This window comes from Vanacampus margaritifer, chromosome 10 (assembly GCF_051991255.1).
Source record: "Vanacampus margaritifer isolate UIUO_Vmar chromosome 10, RoL_Vmar_1.0, whole genome shotgun sequence".
Lineage (NCBI taxonomy): Eukaryota > Metazoa > Chordata > Actinopteri > Syngnathiformes > Syngnathidae > Vanacampus > Vanacampus margaritifer.
In genome coordinates this window covers 26,129,602-26,149,525 of record NC_135441.1, presented here as the reverse complement: position 1 = coordinate 26,149,525, position 19,924 = coordinate 26,129,602, and the positions used below count along the sequence as shown (strand labels likewise).

At 38.4% G+C, this 19,924-nt stretch overlaps 3 protein-coding genes across 7 annotated transcripts; 2 read left to right on the top strand and 1 right to left on the bottom strand.

The window, feature by feature from the left end:
* The first annotated feature begins 366 nt into the window (after positions 1-366).
* Positions 367-8,992, top strand: LOC144058878 (heterogeneous nuclear ribonucleoprotein U-like protein 1). 2 transcript variants are annotated; one of them, XM_077577488.1, is made up of 12 exons: positions 367-652; positions 939-1,272; positions 1,396-1,469; positions 1,538-1,780; positions 1,925-2,037; positions 2,754-3,020; positions 3,974-4,096; positions 4,185-4,286; positions 5,323-5,491; positions 5,558-5,788; positions 7,749-7,780; positions 7,859-8,992. In XM_077577488.1, the coding sequence occupies exons 1-12, from the start codon at positions 469-471 to the stop codon at positions 7,916-7,918; spliced, it is 1,932 nt and encodes a 643-aa protein (XP_077433614.1). In that variant the 5' UTR covers positions 367-468; the 3' UTR covers positions 7,919-8,992. The 2 variants fall into 2 exon arrangements, with proteins under 2 accessions (XP_077433614.1, XP_077433613.1); XM_077577487.1 differs by having other exon boundaries at positions 7,749-8,992.
* On the bottom strand, positions 7,352-12,593 carry nudt22 (nudix (nucleoside diphosphate linked moiety X)-type motif 22). Of its 3 annotated transcripts, XM_077577491.1 has the most exons (8): positions 12,446-12,548; positions 12,231-12,288; positions 10,929-11,042; positions 9,654-10,095; positions 9,418-9,531; positions 8,611-8,708; positions 8,294-8,387; positions 7,352-8,214 (listed from the first exon to the last, which is right to left on the bottom strand). In XM_077577491.1, the coding sequence occupies exons 3-8, from the start codon at positions 11,015-11,017 to the stop codon at positions 8,110-8,112; spliced, it is 942 nt and encodes a 313-aa protein (XP_077433617.1). In that variant the 5' UTR covers positions 11,018-11,042; positions 12,231-12,288; positions 12,446-12,548; the 3' UTR covers positions 7,352-8,109. The 3 variants fall into 3 exon arrangements, with proteins under 3 accessions (XP_077433617.1, XP_077433616.1, XP_077433618.1); XM_077577490.1 differs by lacking the exon at positions 12,231-12,288 and having other exon boundaries at positions 12,446-12,593; XM_077577492.1 differs by lacking the exons at positions 7,352-8,214; positions 12,231-12,288 and having other exon boundaries at positions 8,302-8,462; positions 12,446-12,593.
* Positions 12,594-12,837: 244 nt separating this feature from the next.
* dnajc4 (DnaJ (Hsp40) homolog, subfamily C, member 4) lies at positions 12,838-18,946 on the top strand. 2 transcript variants are annotated; one of them, XM_077577493.1, is made up of 8 exons: positions 12,842-13,008; positions 13,299-13,365; positions 13,613-13,756; positions 14,168-14,258; positions 15,447-15,631; positions 16,893-17,063; positions 17,387-17,473; positions 18,562-18,946. In XM_077577493.1, the coding sequence occupies exons 3-8, from the start codon at positions 13,665-13,667 to the stop codon at positions 18,653-18,655; spliced, it is 720 nt and encodes a 239-aa protein (XP_077433619.1). In that variant the 5' UTR covers positions 12,842-13,008; positions 13,299-13,365; positions 13,613-13,664; the 3' UTR covers positions 18,656-18,946. The 2 variants fall into 2 exon arrangements, with proteins under 2 accessions (XP_077433620.1, XP_077433619.1); XM_077577494.1 differs by lacking the exon at positions 18,562-18,946 and having other exon boundaries at positions 12,838-13,008; positions 17,267-17,399.
* Positions 18,947-19,924: the final 978 nt, after the last annotated feature.

Below are 19,924 nucleotides of genomic sequence, written 5' to 3'. Positions count from 1 at the left end.
AACACCCAAATTCACCATTTTAAGAGAACAGCAGTACGAATAAGCATAGCAAAGCAAGCATACAGTAAAATCAGGAAACAAAATAACATCGAACTCTTCTTTCAGGATATCCCGTTGTGTTTTTTTCCATCTACAATTAATAAAATAAGCAATGTTGACATTTATGTAAAATTCGGCTTCTAAAATCATTAAATTCAACATAGAAAACTTTTCTTTTTCTTGGGAACGATTTGCAATCAACTTTTGATTGACATGTTGTAATTACTTTTTCTTGTCGTATGATGGCAGCACGCGTTTTAAACGTGTTAAAACTGCTCGACAAGAAAGACGAGTAAGTAAAGGTTTGTGTCAGCCAATCAGGTGCCAGGGCTCCATATTGAACCTTTGTTTTGGTGTGAAGGCAGCGACCGTTCCACAGTTTTTACCACAAAAATAACACGAAAACGATAGACTTTTACCTGTATTTTTATGCCAGTAACGATGAAACTATCGGATATTAAGAAGCTCAAAGTGTCCGAGCTGCGATTGAAGCTTAATCAAGCCGGTTTGGACAGCCGAGGGCTGAAGATAGAGCTTGTGGAACGTTTGTGGTCTTTACTGGATGGCGGCGGCCAAAGAGGGACCATACACCAACAGGACGTTCAACAACAAAGTAATTATCTTCTCCCTAATCACTTTATAACAAAGTGTAATTATGTGCTGATCAATACTGAAATCTCGATGCATCAGATACCAAAATGTTACTGTGGTCTCAAATCAAAGTGCTAAGTCAGTTGAGTCAATACTTCAATATACTACCCTGATAGTGTAAACGCGATTTGGCCTGAGGTCAAAACAAAACAAATACAAGCTGTGATTTTGTGATTATATGGAAGTACATTGTATACTATAGAGTGAATTGAGTGGATACAGCCATTTTCTTCCTTTTCCACCTGCAGTTGAACCCTCTCCCCCACCGGTGCCAGCCGGTATCACCGAGACCCCAGAAATGGTGGTGGCCTCTTCTTCCTCCCAACTTTTGTCCTCTTCCTCCCAACTTTTGTCCTCTTCCCACGCGGAGCCAGCCAATGTCATCTCACCTTACGGACCGACGAACCAGACCAGAGAATTCGCCGACTCCGCCACGCAGACGGAGGCTGAAGGCGTCCCGGGGTGTCGGTTGCCCGATGCTGATGAATGTCAAGCCGAGAAGAACGAATCGGAGCCGCCGTCGGCAGAGGAGGAGCGAGGACGAGCGTTTTATGAGTTTAAGGAGGAGATAGGATATAAAAGGTAACAGTGGGGACGAGCTTCACTGGGGAGCTTCCAATATGCGATGCTGAGATTCTGGGTTTTACTCCTGAAAATATCTTTGAGTGAGGTGAGTGTGAATAACATGTTGCTATCGTCCACCAGAGCAAAACTACCACAAGCTCCAATGGAGAACGATGAAGCAAAAGAGGACGATGATACACTCAAATTGCATTCATGTGAGTATTTGAACACATTTTCAACCTGCCTTTATGATATGTATTTATCATATTCTGTTTTCACTTAGACGACAGTCACCTGCACTTCCAAGTGGGGCCTGACGGTGACTGCGGCCAGCCGCGATTCTGGGACAGTTTTCCCCTGCTGTGGAGCGGATGCAGGCTCACCCACGGCGTGTCACAAGGCAGGGTGGGCTTCGAGGTGAGGCTGGAGAAGCGGTTGTCCAGCTCTCAGCCGGGCAGCCCGGAGACCGACGAGTCCTACGGGATGCGAATAGGTTGGTCTTTTGGCCAGACATCACTACTACTGGGTAAGCTTTTAGAAATGTTGTCAGTTTTAGTTTGGTACTCAAAAATAATGTGCACTACTGTACAAAAGTAATCAGGTTAAAGCAAGCAAGTTACTAACATGATAGTTCAGAGAGGAAATCCCTTTTTTTTCCCCCTGCCATCAGGAGAAGAAGCCTTTTCTTTCGCTTATGATGGCCGTGCTCGGAAAGTGACATGTGGGAGAGAAGAAGAATTTGGGGAGCCATTTTGTGAAGGAGACATCATCGGTTGTTATGCTGTGAGTGACGTCGTCCTTGAAATTTCATTTGGTACACAACGCCCATGGGTTCCCGTTTGTAAGCTCTTAAGTGGTTTTAAAAGGTGAGACTCCACACCTGACAATAGTCAGGTTTCCATCCAATTTTTTTCAATTGTTTAAGCGAATTTACTGAAAATGCGCAAAACAGACTTATGCCCGTTTCTATCTGTTCTTCTGTTGCGAATATTGAGAAGGACTGTACATCATAGAGATGTGATCCAGCAGTAATTTAAAAGAAGAAGAAGAACAGCAAGTGACTGCGCTGTGCGATGACGTCGTATGAGTTTGCTTTTGTAATTCTTGATAAACCGAAGAGAGAACATTTTATGTGAAATAGTTTTAGATCCAAAATGTTCAACATAATCTGTTGACCAAAAAAATGCAGGGGGTTAAATGATTGTCCTGACTAAAACGTTGGCAGTTTTTGTTGACTAAAACTAGACGAATACAATTATTTTTTCTTGGACAATCTAAAAATAAAGGCTAAAATGCTAGATTTATAGTCGGCTAAAAATGGACTAAATAAAAACGTTGAGGTTGACTATCTAAGATAAAAACTAACAAATGTGATTGAAACTGGACTAAAACTGAGACTTAATTTAAAAATGGTGGATAAAATGAAATCTGCCTAGCATGTTATGCACCGTGCTTTAGTTTCAACACTTTTCCCGAATCTGACTGATCTCATCCTGCAGTCTTTCTCCGCGGATGGCGGCGTTCAGCTGTCCTTCCACAAAAATGGCCGTTTTCTGGGCGTGGCCTTTTCCCTGGAACCCTCGGAGCTTGGAGGCCGTGCTCTGTTCCCTCACGTGCTCTGTAAGAGCTGTGCGATTGGCTTCCTCTTGAACCCCACGGCTCCCCCCTGGTACCCCGTTCCTCCGGGCTTCACCCAACTGGCGCTGCTCCCCGCTGAGCTGAGGTGTCGCAATGTGTCTGCGCCAAGATCCCGAGCGCACAGTGAGGTGAGTTTCTGGCACAGGATCTCTACAAAGCTTCTTCCCGTATCTCAGAGCTTTCACTGTACAGTAAACCCCCATTCAAAAAATTCACAAAACGGCGTCCTGACATCTTTTTGCCATTTACAGATTTTTACATTTTTCGCCTTCATTATTCATTGAAAAACACTCACATATTTGTGGTTATATACATTTATTTCTTGCACCATCTTGTGCTATTTTGGAGCCAAGGATGAATGTTAAAGTGAGGAGAGAAACTTCTGATCGACAGGCCAAAACTCTAACTAATATAAAAGTAGTGATTTGGCATCATCGTGACGGGGGGGATGTCCTCATTTACTCACGGCCGAGTTTGGTGTCTCTTTCCTGTTCATCGGGGATTACGGTATTTACTGTATGTGCATAGTTTATATAGTTTCATATAGTGCATATGAAAAGTCTACACACCCTTGTTTGAATTTTGTGATGTAATAAAGAGGTAATTTCAAAGACTTTTCCACAATTAATGGGACCTGTACAATTCAATTACATTTTTAAAAACAATCTTTTCAAGTACTGAGATGTTTGCTAAAGTGCTTACACCCAAATGTTTAAAAAAGTAGGCTTTTCCTGACCCTCAGTTGTTTATTTTTACTTTTTACGTCCTCTATTGAAAATATTTATTTTTTTCAATTGAGTTGTACAGGTTATAGGTCGCATTACTGGAGGGAGAAGTTTTGAAATGATTTATCTTAGTGCCATTTCTTATATAACACAAATGCGGCATTTCAAACAGTGGTGTGTAGACTTTTTGTATCCGCTGAACACAGGTAGTGTAAGATGAATTAAAAATGATGTTAAAAGTGTTTTGGGGTCATATTTTGTTTTCAGCCATTAGTTAGGCAATTATCTAAAAAACAATTATTGCACTATTTCTGTTAGCCCGTGAATTTACGGTATTGCAATCTGTGTCCGTGTAGATGCTGTTGATGGTGGGCCTTCCTGGTTCCGGTAAGAGCCACTGGGCCAAAGCTCACATACGGCAACATCCGGAGAAAAACTACAAGCTGCTGAGCACCGAGGAGCTCCTCTCATGCATGATGGTCGGTCCAAAAGCAATCATGTGACACAACCATCGATAATCTCATCCGAGTCACTCAATCGTCACGTTTGTGCGATTGCGTGTTTTAGAGCGGGGGAGCGAGGGAGCGCCGGCTGCAGCAGGCCGCCCAATGTCTGACCCAGTTAATCAAAATGGCCGCTCACACGCCAGGCAACTACATCCTGGACCAGGTAAGGTTTCACTTACTAGCAGACGTACAGGGATCAAATGCCGAAAATACGGCTCAGCCAATCTACTTATGCACAAGGACTGAGAAAACAATTTTTTTTCTGTAAAATAATTATAGAATGTTAAAATTTGTGTATATCACAGGAGGCAAATCCAGGTCCAGAAAGTAAAAACCCTGCCACAGTTTGGCTTTAGCCTCTGATGCTAGCTAGTTAGCTCCCTAAAAGGTAAACAAGCACCATGGAAGCTAGCTAGGGAGCTAGCTAGCTAGCACCTGGGGCTAAAGCCAAACTTTGGCAGGGTTTTTACTTTCTGGACTGGGATTTGCCACCTCTGGTGTATATATTTGGGCAAAGCTTTTAGATAATTTATATTTGAAATCAATTTACTTTAACCAATTTTCTAAGAAAAAAGTTTTTTTTTTAAATTCTTCTTTTATTCGCAGAGAATTCTTCCAGCTAATGTATTCAACTGTTTTTACTTTTAAAAAGTAAAATAATAAATAAAATAAAAATGTTTTAATGAAATCATTTGTATTCATTTTTGCCAATGAATACATGCCATTCAATTTAGTACAGTACATACAAATGAAGGAAATTATATTATTTACATTAGTTTTTCTATACTGTACTGTTAATACTCGCAGCTAATTTATTGCTTTACATTATTTTTTTCACATACTATTTATCTATTACAGATTTGAACTATTTTTTTCATATTATTTTAAGTTTTTCCACTTAAAAAAATGTTGCTTAAAGTAAAGCTTTTCATTAAGTTTTATTATAACTGTTTTACTGCCCTGTATTTACATTTTTCATTTATATCTTCAGTATTACCTTTTTGGGGTCGATATTTAATTAGACTACTCTAAGTTTTAGGTTTTAACGCCTCCATTGCGTCTTTGGTGATGATGGTTAGTTCTTCATGCAGTTCAGATTATGTAGTATTGCTCCTGCCACAACACAATTTGGATTTGGTACCATCCCAATAATATTAGTAATATTGGAATATCACAGAACTGTTATTCTTTTTTTGCAGTGCAATACTCTCTTCTCTGCGCAACGTTACAAGCTGCAACTATTTTCCGGCTTCGGGCAGCGCGTGGCGGTGGTCCTTTTCCCCTCAGCGGACGAGTGGAAAAGACGACTGTCGGAGCTCCAAAAGGACGGCGAGAACATTCCCGAGACCGCCCTGCTCAAACTCCAAGGTGGGCCTCGATTGTCGGTGGTTTTGCCAAAACGGCTTCTGAAATGTGGGCGCGCATCTCTTCCAGTCAGCTGCAGCCTTCCTGAGCAGCTCGCCGACATGTTGGACGAGTTGCGCTACGTGGAACTGGAGCAGGAAGCGGCGCAGGCGGTGCTGCGGGAGTATAAAGATGAGGCTCGGCGGCTGCTGCCGCCCGTTAACAAACCGGTGAAACCGAAGAAGTATCGGCCGAAGAAAAGACTGCACCTGCATGGGTCTTCTCTACCTCATCACTGGATCAGGGGAAACGGCTTGAACAGTACGTATGAGAAATTAAACAGGAGGAAAGTCTGCTAGCTTCTACAAACTCACAATGCAAAATAGTATATATGGGCTAACAAATAGTATTGAATAATGCAGCAGCAGTTCAAAAAAATGGATATTAAACGTATATACAGGAAAATACAGTGGACCCGATATTCGCGGCGGATTGGGACCAGGACCGCAAATAGCAGAAATCTGCGCATAATTCAAGGCACTGGGAAAAATATAAGAAATTGGCTAATTTGGGACATAGGAGGTTTCGACCTAGATTCTTTATCCTACGTGGAAAATGACTGAATTACTGCAATTTACTAAGCAGCTGTGGGCATTTCGTTCGTGTCCATCGAGGTTATTTGAGTTAACGAAAACTAACGACAAAACTAAAATTCAAAAAACAATTTTGTTAACGTAATAAAATAAAATTCGAAAATGTTTTTTAAAAAACTAACAAACTACATTTTATGTTTAAAAAAACTAACTATAGTGAAAATGTAAATTGAAAATTTTAAAATTGAAAAAAAAAATGAAAATTTATTTTAGTATTTGGTAATTAATTTTACACATGAGCCTTTGGGGATAATTTTAAATGTGATTTTTAAGTATTTTTATTTCGATATGAACCGAAATAAAGTCGTGTGTCACACAAAAGTGACGTCATCGAGCAGCCGCCAATAGAAAAGCACCTTCAGATGATGTCACTCCTACTCGACAAATTTGCCTGCTTGACTTTTGGCTCCAATGGCTCGGCTCGCCTGCTTTTTTCATTTAACTCAGCCGAACTGTAAGAAATTAGTTACTTTTTTCTTTTTACCATGATGTTCATTGAATATTGCACACAAGTAATACACTTTTTTTTTTTAATTAACTCATTCACTGCCATTGGCGTCAAAAATTCACTTGGACTATTTCTATTGGTTTCACATTTTTTTTCCATTTTTGTTAACAAGAGTATGAAAACCTAGGAAAAAAATGTTATTGTACATTTAGAACAGATATAAAATTTGTGATTAATCGTGAGTTAACTATTGAAGTCATGCGATTAATTACAATTAAAAAAATTATCGCCTGACGCCCTAATTTTTTTATAACAGTTTATTTTTTGTTTTATTACTTAATTATTTAAACTTAAGATTAATCACAAAATTCATATCTGTTCTTAATGTAACTCATTCACTGCCATAAATTTATTAAAAAATATATAATACAAATTTGGGGTGACAGGCAATAAAAAAATTTTATTCTAACTAATTAAATCACATGACTTAACTAGTTAACTAATGATTAATCACAAATTTTATATCTGTTCTAAATGTACAATTTAAAAAAAATCTAGGTTTTCATACTCTTGTGAACAAAAGTGGAAAAAAAAAAAGTTAAACTAATAGAAATAGTTCAAATGAATTTTTGACGTCTATAGCCGTCAATGGCAGTGAATGAGTTAATACTGAAACTAACTAAAACTAAGCATTAAAAAACAAATCCAAAATAATAGAACCACACTGAAACCTTACTAAAACTAACTACATTTAAAACTAAAATAAAAATTCAAAAACTGTAATAACCCATCCATATTTCTTTATTATACTGCACCTTGGTGGCCAAGGCGCACACACCAGAAGGGGCCACATTTGGGGCTGAAACAAATTCATTTCATTGATTAAAATATATTAACAGAGCACATTTATTCAAGGCATCACTATAAATTCTATTTATACACCACTTCTTACACATTCTACTTGCAAAGTGCTTAAAATGGGTTCAAATTCATACTCCTAAAAAGAGTCAAATATTTTACTTAGGCCTTAAGATAAATCATAATTCTTCATTGAAGACATTTGAGAAGAGTGGAAGTCATTACAGGTGCAAAGGCGAAGAAGGGTCACTTCCTGGCCGCGTACTTTCGTCTATAATGTCCTGTCCATGTTGTAAAATGATGTTTTTGCCTTTTCCTTCAGGCTGGAATAACATGCCGTGTTGGAGCCAGCATGTAAGTACGGATGAATTTCGCAGCACCAGATTTGAGAGCATGCAATCGGAACAGAGTTTGTGGTCTTGCGTTTCGCAGTGGAATGTGCCTTACGACCAAGCCGCGTACTACTGCGGTGGCTGCCATGAGGGCTGCTGACGACAAAGAAGCGGATATGCAATCGCAGCTTTCAACAATCACGCCGGGTCAGTGTTGGAATTTTTAAAACGACAAAACTGCCATTTTTACAAAGTGGATTTTTATTTCAGAAATATTAAACTCTCATTGGGTATTTAGCGTGGAATAATAATCAAGTTTGAGCTTCTAAAATACGTTAAAATGGAATGAAATCAGGACTGTTCAGGATTCACGGTCTGGAAAAGAATGATGGCTCCCTTGGCGGCGGGACACAGCTCCAACCACAGAGCGCTTCTTCGGTCCAGCTGCAACGTCTCCTGATGGAATTTTTTGAAATATTCAATATATATATATATGTTTATATATATATATATTTTTTTTAAGAGTATTTCTCACCGCTCGGCTGAGGAAGACGATGTCTGTGGACTCGTTGGCCTCCGCGCCTCCTTTCAAGTACAACTCTCGGACTTCTTCTGACGACAGCGAGCAACTCAGGACACAAAGACAGAAGTGGCATTTTTTATTATACCACATCTCAGGACATCATGCTCGAGGACAGCGAAGACTGGAAAGTTGGACATTTCACATCACTTAGCAGTGCCCGTCGTAAATTTCTAACCAAAATGAAGATTGTCCAGCCATTGGTTTTCTACATGGAGACTACGACTGATCAAGGAAACGTGAGAAAGGAAGGCATACTGGTGAGCGCAGACCTGATGTAGAACTCAGCACTTGGACGTCCGGCACTGGTGTGATTTAAGGCCACGCCCATCAGCAGCGGCTCTCCGAGAGAACTCAAGGGAATGTTAACCTGGAGACAAATGAAATGAAATCTTTCATTTTAAGAGTTGTCCCTTAAATTCACAAAACGCCAATGACATTATTCAAAATCACATTAATCCCCTTCCCTCACTTCTCGGATTTACTTGAATTCTTCTGATACCACGTTTTTTCCCTTCACCATTTACCCCAGCATTCATTTGAATCCGTTTGCATAGAAATAATACAAATGTTTTTTTTTCCTTCAAAGATAATGCAAAAGTAAATGCTTCCTTTGGGAAAATGTTTGAGTTAAATAAAAAAAATTCTGCACATGATTATCGTTACTCTATTATTAAAGTCGATCAATTTTGCTAATCGATTACTCGATCCATTTTGACAGCTCTAGAAAATGTCATTTTGTCAAAACGTGTGAAAGGATGATCTTCTTTAGGGTTACATTAACCTTTATTCAAAAGTTCAACAAATAAATGGGCAGTCAAAGTGCATCTTGTCAAAACTATCACCGGACCCCGCTAGCTCGTTTTCATTTTTTTCTCATGTTGACTTGCACGACATCAGCAAAATATTTGCGGCTTGTCTCGTATATCAATGTAAAACCACCGATCAGGAGATACAATGTTTGTAATGCTGAAAGTGCACCGTTGGTGTTGCTACTGAAATATATACATTTTTGCGTTCGATTATTTTATACACGCATTTACGTCTTTACACATGGATTGGAAAAAGGCCCACCTCACCTCGTCTCTGATCTCAGCGCAAATAGACGAGAAAAGCTCTGCGACGACAGCCTGCGGACTCTTCTCCAGCAGGTTCACGTCGATCTTCGTCTCACCAAGACGCTCGCACACCACCTGAGGATGACACAAACATGAAAAACGGTCAAAAATGAATGATGAGGTGGACAACCATTTCGCATGAAGCTAATAAACCTTGGTTAGATTTGACTTGTTCCAGGGAAAATGCTTGCCCTCACCTTGGGTTCCGGGTGCCCGCCGGGAAGGTCCAGCTTGCCGCCTGCCTCAGCCACCTCCTGGCTCCTCCTGATGAACACCACCTGCCCGTCGCCCGTGCACACGACGCCGCCCACTCCCAAAGGTTGGGCCAGCAGCGCCTGGCTGCTGCCTAACTCGGCTTCCCCGCGTCTGCGGAGCTCCGCCGCCCGGGACGACCAATTGGTGCCCAGGTAGTCCTTGTAAGAGGTGAGGCCGACCCTCAAGGTGAGCAGCGGTGCGCTTACGTGATGATTTGTAGAGTCGCCGTTTTGCAATGATGGAGTGCATGATGAGAGTTGAGCGTCGTGGAAAGAGTGCAGCCGGAATTTGGCGCCGTCGAAAAGCCACGGCTCCTTTGACACCCGCGCCGTCCACACCTCCTCGATGTGACGTTGAAGAGCGGCATCCGTCTGACGGTTATACCTTCAGGGTAATAATTATTTTATTTGTAAGATCACATCCTACATTTACAACCTGAATTTGTTTCATGAGTAATAACATTTCTCTGTCCGAGAGAAAGACAGAACAATGTGTTTTTTTTCGAAGGTCGATAGCAATGCTGATTATTAGTAGTCAAGGAGGCTGATAACTAATATTTGAAGCTGGTATTCATTTTTAATAAGGAGGAAAATATTGGCGTAAAAAAAATTTTAAATACAAAAGTCAATCTTGACTTGTTGCAATGTCTTAAACTATTAATGCTTATTGAACACGCAAAACGTGTCCGTGCCCAAAAAGGGTCCGGCTAGAAACAATGAAAAACTGCGCAAGTAAGTCATAACAGTTAACATGGCGTTGTGAAGCGATGCTTTTATTTTTTTTTACCTCCATGCATATTTTAAGCAGTTAACACCGAAATTAAATGGATTTTCGATGCATCGTTACATCCCTAAAAATAAATAAATACCATAACTGTTTTTTCCTAAGTAAAAAAAAAAAAACTTGAACTTTCACATTTCAACAGAAGGTTCCCAGGGTCAGCAGCATCTCTTATAAAGTTAACTGGAAATTTTAAATAAATTGTTTGTTTTTTAGATTAAAATAGTTTTAGGTTTACCTTTTATTGGCCGTCAGATTTTGAAATAAGGTCGATAAGTTATTTGTCAAAATGCCCAATATCGGCGCCGTGTCCTTTGATTGCTTGGTCCTGTTATTGTCATAAATGCGCCTGTAGTTATGCAGTATTGTGGCAACAAATTATTTTCTTTCTCCTCCGCCACTTCTGACCTCAATGAAGCCGTGATTGGTGAGCTTACCTTTCAGACAGCTCCACCTGCACTTGGGACTGTCGCAGGCCCCGCCAGGCTGCACAGTGCAGTAATAACGAAACCTCAGGGTCCATCATGCAGCTGTTCTTGTCCACCTTTTTCCTGAGGGACAGTTATTATTTTTTTGGGGAGGTAAGTATTCAAGTACTCATACTCATTAATTATTGGAGCACTGAGGTAGTTGTCGGTGTTGATTCATCACTGCGTTATGTCATACCTCAGTCGAAAGTGGAATAGTGTCTAATCTTCAATGACTTTTTGTTACGCATGTTACACATTTATTCTCCTAACCTTCAGAAACACACTTTTCCCCCCACAATTTTCACCTAAACTATGTGACATCAAGGAACATAATAGACAGAAAATACAACAACTGGAATATTCACCAGAGTTCAAGGATTCAGAAAATGTGTACTTATTCATACTGTGTCATTGCCAGACATGATTTCAGACCTTAAATGAAAAGGAGGATTTTTACTGCAATATAAGGCCTTATTACTGCAATGCAGGCTATTTGGGCGCATTTGGACAGTGGTGGTCATCAAATGTCTTTCTGCCACAGACCATGAACCGGTCTGGTTTTCGGTCAAAATGCGCCTTCTTATTTTAAGGTCTGAAATCATGTCCAACGATGGATAAAATGAATAAATGAATTACACATTTTCTGAATCTTTGGACTCTGGTGAATATTCTAGTTGTATTTTCTGTCTCCTATGTTCCTTGATGACACAACACTTAAATAAAAAGGTATAATTTTGGGCAAAAATTGTGAAAAAATGTGGTGTTTCTGAAAGTTTGAAGAGCTGCATTGACCTATACATTTGACAAAGTGCTTCTCAAATGGGTTTAAATTAAAGCTTAGAATATACCCTTTTAAAAATATATATATTTTAACAAACACAACATTATCAACCACTGATGAGTGTCTTGACCATCAGCCAAACCAGGATATGCGCCAGCGTCAAAAATGTGTTGTTTTTTTAGGTAGGTCGTTAACTTCATAATGTGATAACCACTAAAAAGCTACCAATCTGGGAAGTCTATCATATCAAACCATAAACTAGGGATGTATAGCTTTAAAAAAAATAAAAAACATAACTACAATTTGCGCACCCAGGTGGTACCGGTACTTGATATTTTGGGCTTTGGCCCAAGGACTAATACCAGTCCAGCCCTGTCTGTCACCGTTGCATTTGACAGATTAAAACAATTAAAGACACAAGCAAAACAAAACAGCATTAAGTGCTTGCTGGTTAAATTAGTACAGAGAGCACATTTATGTTTATTTACCTTGTTAAATCACACCATCGTCCAGTGCCATTAACCAACCTTTTATGATGGGACGGACCTTAGTCAAGATACAAACTAAATGAGTCCGTAATGCACCAGCAACATCGACAAAGGTCAGATAATAAGCAAGCCAAGCTAGATAAAAATGTGTTTAATGGTAACCCCGCATGCTACATTATCATCTGTTGGATTTAAATTGCAGATAGTTGACTTACCTAAATTACATTTGTATCATCCGGTCATCAGTAAAGGCTAGCGCATCTAGCGGCATGTGTCGAGGCTGCAGCTGTCACTTCTACTTATGCCGTTGCATGTCCGAGGCTGCAGTCACTTCACTTCCGCTAATGCCATGGCATCAGCTGCGTCATTTCCGCTTATGCCGCCGAATGTCGGAGGAACGTATTAAAAAAAAAAACTTGTAATTAAAAAAATCGTCACTTTTCCCTTATGAGGTTTTCAATCCATCATTTAACCCCCCCAACACCCCCCGCCAAAAATAAAAAATAAAATCTAACTTGTTCTGAGTCAAGTTGCCAAAATTCAATACCGCTTCCTTTTAATACATAAAGCTGTACGAGTACAAGCCTGTGACGATTTCGCAATTATTTATGGACACTGCACATTAATATGGAGGTAAACTTTTGAGTTCATGATCTGAGTACACCAGTCTTTTATTGTGAAAGTACGTTTTTTTGCGTTCCGGTGTTTTGTAACGTCTGACTTTGAGTTTACACAACTCCGCCAAACAGAACATTGTGAACCTTTCGGTTCCATTCTGGTATGTCAATTTTTATTAAGACTTTTTAAAACTCCAACGAAAATTCCTAATCTATTTACTCACGACGCTCGGTAGCATGTCAGTGTCGGATGTTGTCACTAGTTGTTTATTGTTAGCACGATTTGAACAGCACAAGGGTGAGCGAACCCTTGCAGCTAACACTAACTAGCTGGTGAGAGGGAAGATGCAAACTGTAGTGGTAATGAGATGGGAGTAAAAGATCCACAATGTATTAGCAATCATAAATATCAGTTGCTAATTTGACTTTACGCCAATGTTGTGGTCCTCAGACGTCATCAGATGAGGGACAGTTGCAGACGTCATCCAGTTTGTGCGCTTCTCATGTAGCCAAACAAGGTAGTGTGTGTGTGTGTGTATATATATATATATATATATATATATATATATATATATATATATATATATAACTAATTACAATTCCTTTTGATACCACCTCAAAAGAATACTTAAAGTCATTTAAATAATATAATTTAAGTTGAATGCAACTGAACTGGACTGATAAATGTGCTGTTTCGTCACTTAACAAATGTGCTGTTCTGGAGTTAAAAAAATAAATAAATGGAGGCGATACGTGTCTGTCTAGATGTCTGTGTGAAAAGGAGCACTGTGTGGTGTCCCCGTGGCCGTCTTTGGCCATGCAGCTGGAAGCGCATCTGCGTCTCTGCCAAACTTGCTTTTGGTGCTACAAGAGTGGACTCCGTCTCTTATCTTTGAGTGCTGCGCAAAGGTAATCTATAAATAATACCCACTTGTTCCACCTTTTTAGTCAACATGCTCTTTGTTTTGGTTACACATATGCAAAGACAAAAGATGCCCTACACCGCACGTGAGCTCTTGGTGCTCACATCACAATGCATGAAGCCAATACTGCACCTCTAAACAGTTTATTTTGTGTGGGTCGTGTTCATATTCACACCAATGGGGAATTTAGAATCTTCAATCACGCTAACGCACATATTTTGGGAATGTGGGAGGAAGCCGGTATGGGGAGAAAATGTTGACTGTGACTGTCGTGCTAACCGCGAGTTCCGCCATGCTGCCCAATAGCAAACATACTGTGTCTTATATTAATCATTTATGTTGATCAACTGTTTTTTTTTTCTATTTTTCTGTGCTATATGTTATTTTGGCATATTAGAAAAGGCTCCAACTATTATGACCTGCTGGGAGTCAAATCTGATGCAACCTTGGAGGAAATCAAAAATTCATTTTTTGACAAATCTAAAAAGGTAATCATGTTGTTTTTAACACATTTTTGAGAAAAAAAGGTATATATTTTAAATATAATTAAAATAGATAAGCATATTATGTAGGGCTGCACGATTATGATGAAAATATTAATCACGATTCATTTGGTAATAATTGAAATCACGATTAGGGCAATCATTTGTTATTTGGTAAAAAAACAACAAAATGTTTAAACATGTAAAAAATATTAAGACAAATAAATTTATTTGAAACACTATAATTATGCAAGTTCTTTTTGGACCAAAAAAGATTGATTAAATTAGTTATTTTAAAACAAAAAAGCTGCATATATATTATATATATATATATATATATATATATATATATATATATATATATATATATATATATATATATATATATATATATTTATATATTTATTTATTTTATTTTTTTACAATTTACAATTTTTTAATTGTGGAGTGTAATAATTGCAATTGTATTGTGAATTGATTGAATCTACTAATTAGAAGATATTTCAATCATAAATGGTCAAATAAAAAGGGTACTGTAAAGATATTTTTGGAGAAAAAAGTTCCATATTGCAGCTTTGACTTAAATGTAAAAAAAAATATGCAACTTCATATCTGGAAAGAAATATAAAATAAAATTCCAGCTTTAGTTCTGAAAATGTATTTTCACAGAATATTGCAACTTTATTCTCATAAAATATTGCAATTGTGAAAATATAGGACTTTTTATCTGAAAATTCCATCTTTTCTCAAGGAATATTACAACATTATACTCTCAAAAGTATATCTTTAGCCTTGAAAATATTTGACTTTTATGTGAAAGCTATCACAATTTTTTTTTCTAAATAATATCTTGCTTTCATCAACTAATATTACAACTTTATTAATAATATTTATCTAGGATCTGTATGAATTTAATCGTAAAAAAAAAAAAAAATCTTAAAAATATCTTAAATGTATTCTCTTGGAGTCACGATTTTAATCCCGAAATTATACCGCTATTTAGCTTCTTAAATATCTATAAATATCTTAAATATATGATTTTTCAGTTATCACAGATTTGCACCACACCACTAGATGGCAGTCTTACTCTAACGTCAGGGAGATTGTTTCTTCATGAGTACAAAGCAAAACCCCAAATGCGTGACCTAAACCGTCCATATTTCTCGTCTTTACTGACCCGTTGATCGTGTGCAGCTGCACCCGGACAGTGACCCGTCCAACCCAGCGCTGCACAGCCAGTTTGTGGAGCTGAACGAGGCTTACCGCGTGCTGAGCAAGCAGCACAGCAGGAAGGAGTACGATTTCAAAATCAGACCTTCCTATCACGGAGGAGGCCAAACCTTCAGGTCGGCCTCCAGTCACACCAGCTATGGAAGCAGGTGACACCATTTTGTTGTTACTCATTGTTTTTCCAAGGTCTCTGTGTATTCCTGCAAATTGCAATATACTTATGCCATTTATTCTGAAAAACAGCGTTGGCATCAGCACATCTGACGAGGGGGGTATTAGGTGCGCGTGGTTAGTTTTTTTTCTATTTTCCTATATTTATTCAAAGTGTTAACTCTTTGACTGCCAAAAACATTAAATAACGTTTAGTAAAATTCTATGGAGGAGTGCCAAAGACGTTAAAAGACGTTTGTTTCAAAACAGAGGTGAAACTAACCATTTTCTATTGTTGATTACTGAAAAACGGAATAAGGTAGAAACAAACTTTTTTTTTCTGATGAAAGATGAGAGTCCAATCTTTCATTTGGTAGTATGTGTGTTTCCATAGTCCAAACACATAATTTTCTGTGGACCTTGAAAGATCAGTCAAAAATGCTTAAATTGGCTGGCACCCACGGCATCCTTTTTCTGAAAACGTCTGGCAGTCAAAGAGTTAATGTTTAAACTAGGGGTGTCAGGCGATTACAATTTTTTATCGTAATTAATCGCATAACTTTAATAGTTAACTCATGATTGATTGTAAATTTTATATCTGTTCTAAATGTACAATAAAATGTACAATATTTTTTTCCCAAGTTTTCATACTTTTGTTAACATAAAAGTAGGAAAAAAATTTAAACTTATAGAAACATGGCTGCATCTTTTGGTCATTGATAGTAATTTCATAAAATTGAGTTAAAATTAACAAAGATGTGCTGTATTGTGGAAAACGAGTGTGATATTGATTTGTGCTGAGGTCATTTTTCTGCCACTAGATGGCGTAATTGCATTTGTAAGACTGACAGCTCTGTGCATCTAATCTTAACATGAACACATTTGTCAAATTCTACACCTTTTTAAAATAGTAAAATAGAATTTGACCCCAGTCTCCCCAAATGTATGCATTATTATTAAATTTTGTACTGCTAAATTTTTACATGGACATAATAATAAATATTCTTGCTCGGTGTAAAATCTGTCAAATTTTTCATCGTTTATTTATTTTTTTTTATATTACGTGATGTTTTTTTGTTTTTTTTTAAATGTCACAATATGTTGCAATAAGATTTTTAGCCCCTAGCAAACGAACTGCATTACTCAGCATTCTGACTGTAAAGTCAACAGACTGGAACGGTTTCGCCCCGATTGTATTCACAATTCCAAACAAGCATGTCAAAACAATGCTCATCCTCCATTGTTGACTTTTTCCCTCAGCGGCACGACAGCGCAGGACAACGCGCGTTACTGGGACCAAATATATCAGTCCCACATCCAAGAAATGTCCACTGAGGAAAAGGTGAGGCGGCGCAGGAGAAACTTCCAACTGATGGGCTACTGCTTCCTCACCATGATCTTCGGCATCGGGGTGCATTTTTTGCTCTTCAGGTAAAACTCCCTGCGTTCATTTTAAATGCCATTAAATGTGTTCCTGTTCTGTTTGTATTGTGTTCCCTTAATGTGAAGCGAACCATGAACTTAAAAACGAAGCTAAACTAACTCAGCAGCCTTCAGATGGTTCCCATAGCTACTGTGTGGTATGCAGTAAACAAGTTTGTTAGATGATCCCAGATGTTCCCAACAATTTTCAGAAAGGTCAGACACTTGATGGCATGGAAATTTCCAGAATGTCTTGGGGTTTGAAGCGTTGGAGGTTCCGCTGATCTTTGACGTTTTTGGAGTGTCAGCTTGACTTCAATGAACCGTTGCAGGAAGCTGGAAGAGATCCACAGCGTCTTCATGGACGAGAAGGATCGAATCATCACGGAAATCTACAACGACTCCAAAGAGAGGGCCAGGTTGGTGACGCCCTCCTTCAAACTGATTGGAGGTTTTGCTTTCTGGCTCTGCTATTCAGAGCTTGACAATATTTTTCGTTTTTTTGCTCATTAGCAACCCTCACATTTCAGACACTACTGCTAAGAACTTTAATGCTCGCACCTGAATCTGAAAAAATCGAATCACCCACAAATGAACTTTTTTGTGAATTAGTGTGACGATTCGTGTATGAGACACATTGCTAAGCAAATAAGAAGCCCACAGTTTTTGTACGCGACTTGTGTCGTTACATATGCACAGCTTTGTCTGGAAGTCCGCTAGCTAAATGCTAACGCATAATGGGGACCACCATAGACGGGCTAATGGATAACATCGGTGTCACGGCAATTAAAAACCCTTTAACTCATTTGCTCCCAAAAAACGTTCTATTTTAGATTTTGCCATGGTCCCAAAAACGTATTTATATGTGTTTTTTTTGTTTTTCTTATGCTAGAGCATTCAGAAAACTTTGATGCAGCCTCTGACCTGAAGAGATCGTATAAAGCAAAAGCAGCCCACAGTTTTTGTATGCGACTTGTGTCGTTACATAAGCACAGCTTTGTCTGGAAGTCCGCTAGCTAAATGCTAACACATAATGGGGACCACCATAGACGGGCTAATGGATAACATCGGTGTCACGGCAATTAAGAACGCTTTAACTCATTTGCTCCCAAAAAACGTTCTATTTTAGATTTTTGCCATGGTCCCAAAAACGTATTTATATGTGTTTTTTTTTTGTTTTTCTTATGCTAGAGCATTCAGAAAACTTCGATGCAGCCTCTGACCTGAAGAGATCGTATAAAGCAATGGCAGGCAAAAACTGTATAATTTTTTTTAGGTTCTATATGATTTTGTAATTGCTGTATGTTTTTTTTTAAACATACAAAAATAGAAATTGCTTATTTTTCTTATTAAAAACAAATTACATTTAGTTTTTTGGGATAAAGATTAATGGTATTTGTATTCATTTCAGTGGTGAAAGATAGGAAGTCACGGAAGGAATTCTTAAAATCGTATCTGTAGAATTGGATTGTCTCAAATAAATTTTTGTTCCTTTTTTTCATTTCAGGGTCAACGGTTTTAAGAAACAGACAGAAATCCTTCGTCAGAAACACGCAGAGTTTATGGAGAAATACAAAACGCACAACGGCAGAGAGAAGTAGGAGACGTCACTCAGTTAGGAGTCCGAGTTTTTTTTTTTGGGCCTTTTTTGAAGTTTGGCCTTCTTTTTTTTGTTTTTCCTCGTAATGAGGAGCCAGACACAGACTGGACTGTCTTGAGTGGCCATTATTAGCGTGGACTGACTTATCATCGATGACGCCAGTAAAAAGGAAGCCAATCGACAAATACTCCAAGCAAAAACGGAACAAAAATCACCAGACTGAGTGGCAAAATTGTCCGACTTTTGTCACGACTACAAAAGTGCATCATTAAACTGGTTACGTCCAGTTCAACCCACGTCACGAGCCTTTTTGTAGCCACACTGTTTCATTTGAATTACTCTCCTTTCCCGCACGTGTGGCGGGATGTGAGTTTGAATCCCTTTTAAATCTCAGAAGAGATGAACTTGTGTGGAGTTTGTTCCCGTAACGCGGCGAATCGCAGGGACGCGGAAGGGCATGCGATGTCTTCGCCGTTCGCAAACATAAGAATAAACGCTGGTGTCTTTATGAGACCACACAAGGTGCGCTCTTGCGCGGCATTTTGGAGCTACAAATCGAATGTGCACCCCACCAGTTTAGAATCCATTTCACGCTCGCAAAATGAGAGGAAACGGGGTTTATTATTTTTGAGAATGGATATGGACACGCATGGACTCCCAAATGCGTAACTGCTGTTTGAATCATTTCGGAACAGGGGTTGTCAAAGGGGAAGTAGCCCACCATTCGACTCCCACTAAAAAAAAAATAAAAGCATGAATATGTTGTGTGTGCCAGCGTTAGTCAAAACGCAGCGCAACAAAAGAAGATAGCCTGAATATTACCATAACTCATTCACTGCCATTGACGGCTATAGATGTCAAAAATTCATTTGAACTATTTCTATTAGTTTTCCACTTTTTCCACTTTTGTTAATAAGAGTATGAAAACCTAAAAAAAATAATTATTGAACATTTAGAACAAATATAAAATGTCTGATTAATCGTGAGTTAATTATTGAAGTTATGTAATTAATTACAATAAAAAAATGTAATCGCCTGAGGCGATTTAAAAAAAAAAAGTTTATTAAAAATTAGGGACGCCAGGCAATTGCATTTTTAATTGTAATTAATCGCATGAATTCACTAGTTAACTCACGATTAATCACAAATTTTATATCTGTTCTAAATGTACAATAAAAAAAATCTAGGTTTTCACACTCAGTTAACAAAAGTGGAAAAAATATGTTAAACTAATAAAAATAGTTCAAATGAATTTTTGCCGTCTATAGCC

What these genes read in the sequence shown, in the direction of transcription:
- LOC144058878 (XM_077577487.1), top strand. Translation starts at nt 469, where the DNA reads ATGCCAGTAACGATGAAACTATCGGATATTAAGAAGCTCAAAGTGTCC. An exon ending in ACAGGACGTTCAACAACAAA is followed by an intron (nt 653 to 938) that starts GTAATTATCTTC and finishes TTCCACCTGCAG; the next exon opens with TTGAACCCTCTCCCCCACCG. An exon ending in GCAACTACATCCTGGACCAG is followed by an intron (nt 4,287 to 5,322) that starts GTAAGGTTTCAC and finishes CTTTTTTTGCAG; the next exon opens with TGCAATACTCTCTTCTCTGC.
- nudt22 (XM_077577490.1), bottom strand. Translation starts at nt 11,017, where the DNA reads ATGATGGACCCTGAGGTTTCGTTATTACTGCACTGTGCAGCCTGGCGG. An exon ending in GCGCTGAGATCAGAGACGAG is followed by an intron (nt 8,709 to 9,417) that starts GTGAGGTGGGCC and finishes ATTTGTCTCCAG; the next exon opens with GTTAACATTCCCTTGAGTTC. An exon ending in AGTGCTGAGTTCTACATCAG is followed by an intron (nt 8,388 to 8,610) that starts GTCTGCGCTCAC and finishes TTGTGTCCTGAG; the next exon opens with TTGCTCGCTGTCGTCAGAAG.
- dnajc4 (XM_077577493.1), top strand. Translation starts at nt 13,665, where the DNA reads ATGCAGCTGGAAGCGCATCTGCGTCTCTGCCAAACTTGCTTTTGGTGC. An exon ending in TTTTTGACAAATCTAAAAAG is followed by an intron (nt 14,259 to 15,446) that starts GTAATCATGTTG and finishes GATCGTGTGCAG; the next exon opens with CTGCACCCGGACAGTGACCC. An exon ending in CACACCAGCTATGGAAGCAG is followed by an intron (nt 15,632 to 16,892) that starts GTGACACCATTT and finishes TTTTTCCCTCAG; the next exon opens with CGGCACGACAGCGCAGGACA.